This window comes from Artemia sp. Qi Xiang Cuo, chromosome 15, assembly GCF_049724085.1.
Source record: "Artemia sp. Qi Xiang Cuo chromosome 15, ASM4972408v1, whole genome shotgun sequence".
NCBI classification, from domain to species: domain Eukaryota; kingdom Metazoa; phylum Arthropoda; class Branchiopoda; order Anostraca; family Artemiidae; genus Artemia; species Artemia sp. Qi Xiang Cuo.
In genome coordinates this window covers 57,962,561-57,970,222 of record NC_142808.1, presented here as the reverse complement: position 1 = coordinate 57,970,222, position 7,662 = coordinate 57,962,561, and the positions used below count along the sequence as shown (strand labels likewise).

Sequence of the window (7,662 nt, the reverse complement as noted above, 5' to 3'; positions counted from 1 at the left end):
ATGAGAACAGAAAAAGTCCCAATTTGTTCAAAGCCTCCCTCTTTACACCCTCCCAGGATGTTCTCATTTCTCTTAAATCTTTTTTTATGAAATCCTCCCACCCCAACCACGGAGGAGGTGCTTTCAGTTTAGCCCTTGAAAGTTGTCCAAAAAGGACAATCTTCGGCAACTTTCCCCAATTATGTCAACCTTTCTCTCATTATAGCCCTAGAAAGCGGGATACTGCCGCATTTTTCGTAAAGCCTACTGCTACTACTAACAACTCACCGCAGCACAAAGCCGCCTGAGGCCAACACAGCTACGCACGCTCCTCCTCCATCCCAATCTATTCAAAACCTCCCTTTTTACACCCGCCCATGAAGTTCCCATTTCCTTTAAATCTTTCTTTATGACGTCCTCCCACCCCAGACGAGGACAACCTGCTTTCCGTTTAGCCCTAGACGGTTTGCCGGAAACAGCAATCTTCGGCAATCTGTCATCCTTCATCCGCACAACGTGCCCTAGCCACCTCAACCTTTCTTTCATTATAGCCCTAGAGAGCGGTGTTGAACCACATTTTTTGTACAGCCTATTGTTTGAAATACGGTCAGTCAGCCAAGTACCCAGAACAATCCTTAAGCAATTTCTCTAAAAAACATCTAGCAAATCTTTATCCAATTTTCGGAGCGTCCATGATTCAGAGCCATATTTGACCACTGTCATCACTGTAGCTTCCAATATTCTAATCTTGGTTTGCCGACTTATCTTCCTATTATTCTAAACTTTTTTTTAACTGTGAAAAACACCCTGAGCCTTGGCTATTCTACTTTTGATCTTCACTGCCCCCACCATCTTTACTAATAATACTACCAAGGTAAGTGGAGCTGTCCAGCTGATCAATCTTTTCATTACCCAACGTCACCCTTTCATCTTCACTTATTTCTAGGCTTAGTGACTTAGTCTTCTTAACATTAATTTTCAAACCTATTCTAGGACCCTGAACTCGCAAAACCTCTAAAACTTCATTCATTTTGCTCACATCTAGGATGCTTAAATCATCAGCATAATCTAAGTCCAGGAGACATTTTCCTCCCCATTTGATTGCGTGGTCTCCAATTGCCTTTCCTGTGCTTCTTAAGACTAGGTCCATCAAAATAATCTATATAAAGGGGGATAGAACACAACCCTGCTTAACTCCTGATTTAATACAAAACAAGCTGCTAACCTCATTTCCTACCTTAACCGCAGCAATGTTATTCTCGTACATAGCACTAATCACCTTAATGTATTTGCCTGGTATACCATACAAGGATAAAACCTTTACTAAAGCTCTTTATCAACTAAACCGAACGCTTGCTCATAATCTATAAAACTGAGGACCAAAGCTATTTGAAAACTCAGGCACTTCTCAATTATTAACCTAGTAGTGAAAATTTGGTCGACACATCCTCTACCTTTTCTAAAACCGCACTGTTCTTCTCTTAAAGCTTTGTCTACGGCATCTTTCAGTCTAAAAAGTATCATATTACTAAGCAATTTACTACCTACAGAGACCAGACTAATCCCTCGATAATTACCACGCTCACTTTTATCACCTTTCTTATAAAGTGGTTTAATTAAGGTTTTCCTAAAATCGGTAGGTACTTCCCCTTTTTCAAAAATCATATTCACAATCTTCAGTAGCTTATTTCTAACCTCAGAGAAACTATATTTAAGAAACTCATTTACTACCCTATCAGCACCTGGAGCCTTATTATTTTTTAATCCTTTTAGTACTGTCGCTAATTCCTCCTCTCAAAACAAATCTTCCTGCGCATCCAATGCATCAAAAATTTTTTCTTTTTCCTTTAAATCTCTTCCTTCAACTCTATTTTGGTTAAGCAAATTCTCAAAATTTTCGGCCCGTCTCTCTTTAGTTTTTTCCTTATCGCTAATTGCGGCCCCAGTCCTATCTTTAACTGGGCCAAGTCCGCATTGACTACTCCCTCTCAATTTGTTAACATGCCAGTAAAATATTTTACTATTATGCCGTCTAGCTGCATCTTCCAGATCCTCAGCAATTTTATCCAGGGCCACCACTTCACACCTCCTTAGTTTATATTATAATGCTTTCTCCACTTTCCTTTTGTTTTCATATGATCAATCACTAAGGTAATTCTTGTACAAGTCCTTTCTCCTTTCTATCAAACATAAAGATTTTTCACTAATATTCTTAGCTGCAGTTCTAGCTTTCTTCCCTAAGACACCTTCAGCAACTTCACAAATTATTTTTCTAAAATTATTCCAACCGTCTTCCACATTATCAAATTTTAAAATCTCAAGTTTGGTATTCAACTGTTCCTGGAAAGTGTCTCTCAAATTCTTATCCTGGAGTCTACCAACATCATAACTTCCCGGGAGGTAGTTACCCTTCCGATATTTCAGCTTTAAATTGACCCTTGACACTACTAGATGTCAACCTTTACTTTTAACATCAACAACGGCACACCTATATACCCTAGTATCTTGTATTAATCCTGCGAGTCTTCGGTTTACAATAACATAATCAATAAAGTTAGCTGTCTTACATCAGGTGAACACCTTGCTATCTTATGAACCATTTTATGACCAAACACCGTATTGGTTATAACTAGATTGTTATACCTACAAAATTGCAAAAATCTGTATCCATTACTGTTTTCTTTTCCTACACATAATTTACCTAGGCTAGGCGACCATCTATTTATATTTCTACCAACCTGGGTATTAAAATCTCCCAGTAAATACATCATATTTCTACCTGGGACCCTTTCTATTTACTCCTGTAACGGTAAGTAAAATTCATCTGAGTCACTAGTATCTCCGTCAGTCGGTTCTACGGGGGTATATACTACTATAACTGATACCCTGAACTTTTTACTCATATGAGCAATGAGCAATTGCAATGAGTCAATGAGCAATGAGTCAATGAGCAATTAGTATTCTTTTATTAATACCTTCCCAGCCTAAACAAGACTTAGCAGCTTCCTTATTCATCATGAGCCCTACTCCCTCCTGCCTGAGTAAACAAATTCTATATCACCTAATTTCATACTTCCTACCCCTAGGATATGAGTTTCTGAAACTTCTAATAAATCCAGTTTGTACAGCCTACTGTTTGAAATACGGTCAGTCAGCCGGGTACCCAGAACAATCCTTAAGCAATTTCTCTGGAACACATCTAGTAAATCTTCATCCGCTTCTCGGAGCACCCATGTTTCAGAGCCATATTTGACCACTATCATCACTGTAACTTTCAATATTCTAATTTTGGCTTGCAGAATTATCTTCCTATTCTTCCAACCTTTTTTTCAACTGTGAAAAAACACCCTGAGCCTTGGCTATTCTACTTTTAACCTCTTCACTGCTCCCACCGTTTTTACTAATAATACTACCAGGGTAAGTGAAGCTGTCCACCTGATCAATCTTTTCATTACCCAACTTCACCTTTTCATCTTCACTTTTCAATTTATTATTATTTTAATTTATAGTTTTCAATTTATTATTATACTCATTAAATAATTTTACACAAACTACTAGCTTGAGCCTAAATTATTTGTTTTATCAGTCAAGCGTAGTTAATGATGATTATTATTCATCATTTTTCGCTTTTGGGTCTTTCTATTTATAGGGCACAGTTGATGGAGAACGCGAAAAAAGACACTTCAAAGAACATAGGCACAAGATGGCCATTAATAGGCACAAGGTGATGGAGAAGGCCGACAGACACACTTCAAACAACATATGAACGAAACAGGCGTGCCACTAACACAAGCGTAATCTCAGAATGGGGAGTTATTTACTCTGATGCTCACTTACGAGAGGCTCCTCATATACGCCCACTAGAGATGCAGGAGGAAATAAGGTCTAAGGTTAGTTTTGTCTGTGCATTTGATAATTACGGGTTTGCCCTTTAGTTTTCTTCTGGCACACTACAATTCATTGTCTATGAGATCCATTACCCCTCAGAATAACAAATGATGCTCTTTAACATAACCCGTTTTGATTTCGAATATTGCGCTAGTATTATAGCGCTAGTATTACAATGATTTGTAAGACGAAGTGACTGCCTTATCAGCGTATTATTAGTTACAAACAGCTCCAGAACGAAGTAATTAAATTTATTTACTTCTATAAGCGTTAATATTTAACATATTTACTCGTAGTTTCCTATAGCTCCAAAAAACGCCATTGACCTTATTTATTTTTGTAAGCCTAAATGATCGAAACATTTACCAGTTTACTATTGATTTCCTATAGCTCGAGAATAAAGCTATTCAATTTATTTACTCCTATAAAAGCGGCATTCACGCTATACACATTATTGTCTATGCCAAGTAGTTAGCTTACGTTACGTAAAGTATAGCGTTTCCCTCTTAAACAAGTCCCCTTCTCTGGGCCAACGTAAAAATTCATAGCAGCATGATAATCGTCGTCTAACATCATTACAATCATCTTCAGCAAACTATTTAAAATTTAAAATACGTAATGGAGATTAAGATTCAAACTGTTATCGTGCGTGAAAGGCTTTCTGGGAAAAGTTTACTAATTTCTTTTCGAAATTAATCAATTGCTCATCCAAAGATTTCATTTTGTTGTTTTTGGGCATTGACTTGACGTAAAATAAACTGATATAACGTCGAATTCCAAGCAGAGCTACAGTCTACCAAGCGTCACCTACGTTTTACTCCGTAAGATTATAAAGTGTAACGTAAAGTCTCAAACTATGCTAGTGTGAAGGTTATATGGCGCAGTGTAAAGAATCATAAGCCTCAATTTTAATAATATCTGAAACAGACTAAGAAACTAAATGTCTCTCAATTTTATGATATTTTAATCGCTGCATTCTCTTTATCTTTGTTCTAATAAAAGTTTGTCAGGTGTGCCTATGTAAGTCTACGAGTTATATTTATTTGCTCTAATTACAATTCTGCTTATGCGTGTGTTCCCAAACTCAATTATCACCAATATATAATTAATTGTTTTTTGCAATACTATGGTGTTTTCTGTACAATAAGCAATTTAGGGAGCTAAACTTGTTGTCATGTGCCATGTTAGGCTGAAAGTCATAAAAAAAGTTAATAATCGGTACCCTCATTGCCTAAGTACATGACCCCGAAAACCCGGCGGCTTTTTTCGTCGCATCATTCAGAGGTACAAGACTTAAGTGTTACCCAGAAGTAAAACTTTTTTCTCTTTTGCTAGCCAGTAAGAATCTCTGAGATTTACGTCTTTGTAAGAGTTTGGTCCAAAAACCGTTATAACAAAAAATTCTAATACCGCTGACAAAAAAGTCGCAGATCCTATTGTATCAAAAGTTGGGTCAGATGACGTGTTGGCGTCTAACCAGAATTAGAATTTGAAGCAGAACTTTCTGGTGATTTGGGTTAAATAAGTCAAGGGTGAATCTAACATTTTCAATAGGATTCCAGTTTGCTGTAGGTATTCCGTAGACTCCACAACTGTGTTCTTTTGTCCGTAGACAGACATCAAATTTCGTAGATCTACAAAAAAACTGCAAAATTTGAAAGACTAGAAAGAAAAATTATTCATATAGATATCGGTTATGTCTTCTACTACTACTACTACTAACATCTCACCGCAGCATCAAGCTACCTGAGGCCAACACAGCTACACATGCTCCTCCTCAATCCCAATCTATTTAAAGCCTCCCTCTTTGCACCCTCCCCTTATGTCTTCGAAATACACCTAAATGACTTACCTGCAATATATCACATCCTTCAGCGAAAAACCTAAGGGAATCTTCTATATCCTCTCCCAGGTATGACTTATTCCATTCAGTAATTCCAGAGTCAAATACATTGAAGGGTTTCGTCGTGCTCTGGTACTCGAACTCTTTAGTAAGTAATATCGATTTAGGATGGAAATGTGGACGGAGGTAATCAGTCCAAACTTTGACATGAGATTCAAGATTACGGTTTATGGTTGTAGAACTTATGTCACTATCAAAGTACCCTAAAAACAAAGATTATTTCGTAAGCTACAACGGTCTGCTATAATACAGAATAAAAAATAAATTTTTTAATTGTTTAAAAAAATAAAGCTGACGAAGCAAAAAAAAATTAACTAGTCACTTGTCCAGTATTGAAAGAGAGCATTGTTTTTCGTTAGAAGTGGATATTGGTGAGAAGCTCGCTTTTGTAGCTAGGTTTTTTGGATTTTAAAACTTTGAATTCTGTTAATTTTGATTTTATCTGTTTTTATCTGCGTTGATAGGCTTTTTAATTCTGCCGATTTGGGGTTTTATTTCTTTTTCCTTTCCGCGCTGTTTGTTTTTGCCTTTTTATTTTTATCCGGTTAATTTTGTTCGAACTTTCGATCAAAAAATGTTCATAGCTTTTTTGAAACTTTCTCTTATAGTTCTGAAGGAGGGACGACACTGTCCTCCCGAAATATTCGTCTTGTTTAGTCTAATATATATATATATATATATATATATATATATATATATATATATATATATATATATATATATATATATATATATATATATATATATATATATATATATATATATATATATATATATATATATATATATATATATATATATATATATATATATATATATGTATATATATATATATATATACGTATATATATATATATATATATATATATATATATATATATATATATATATATATATATACGTATATATATATATATATATATATATATATATATATATATATATATATATATATATATATATATATATATATACACCAATAAAAAGAAACACTTAAGTTATTATTGGAGAAATACGTCGTCTGTTCAGTATCACTTGTATCACAGACTTCTCACGGATTCTCGACCATTCTTTGACTGGATTCATAATTCCAAATTTTTCAGAGGGGAATTTCGGTGCCACCTGGGAATAAACAACAGAAACTGCGTATCTAAAACAAAACTTATTAATTTTACCTATGTCACTTTCAGCAAGTAGATGAGTCGCACCGGCGAGGTAAATAACGTGAGGTTGGCAAACTGAGCGACAAATATAAGCAAGTGATTTCCTGGAGTATCGCCCCCGATTTGGAACAACAGTACCGTAAACACGTTTAATAGCGGTGGTTGTGGGCTGCTTCACAATAGATTTCCTGGTTTTGTGGAGCGATCGGGAAATCATCAACCCGAGGTATTTCAACTCTGACACAGCAAGGACTGAATGATTTACAAGGGAAACACTATCGCCCTTAGCCGTGTTGAAAGCTAGAAGCTTGCACTTTTCAATATTAATCAAAAGTCCGATTAACTGAAATTCGTTTTGCAGTCTATTTAAGTTATCTTGCAAGTCTGTCTTCGATCTACTGAGAAGAAGAACATCATCGGCATAAGCTATATAAGATATGTCGGTAACGTGAAGTAGAAGAGATGAAGAGATATGGTTCAGAATCTGAGAAATTGCCTGTTTTAATATGACAGGACTAAGAGCACTGTCCTGACTCACGCCTCTTTTGACTTTAATTGGTTCTGAAACTGTGTCTCTCTATTTGGCAGATACTGTTGAATTTGCGTACCAAAATTTTCTAGTTTTGACGATACTCACACTTACGCCGCTGTGCAATAGAGCGTCAAGAAATTGTATGTGATTAATACTATCAAATGCTTTCGATAAATCAACTGTGCACACACAAAGAG

At 35.7% G+C, this 7,662-nt stretch overlaps 1 protein-coding gene across 1 annotated transcript in view; it reads right to left on the bottom strand.

Moving 5' to 3' along the window:
* The window catches only part of LOC148943909 (uncharacterized), a 141,830-nt gene that overhangs the window by 111,748 nt on the left and 22,420 nt on the right, over positions 1–7,662 (bottom strand). Inside the window, exons 4-5 of the mRNA XM_089101279.1 lie at positions 5,720–5,973; positions 4,353–4,462 (exon numbers count right to left, since the gene is read on the bottom strand). Coding sequence (XP_088957405.1) covers positions 4,353–4,462; positions 5,720–5,973 — 364 coding nt within the window. The remainder of the gene's footprint in view (positions 1–4,352; positions 4,463–5,719; positions 5,974–7,662) is intronic.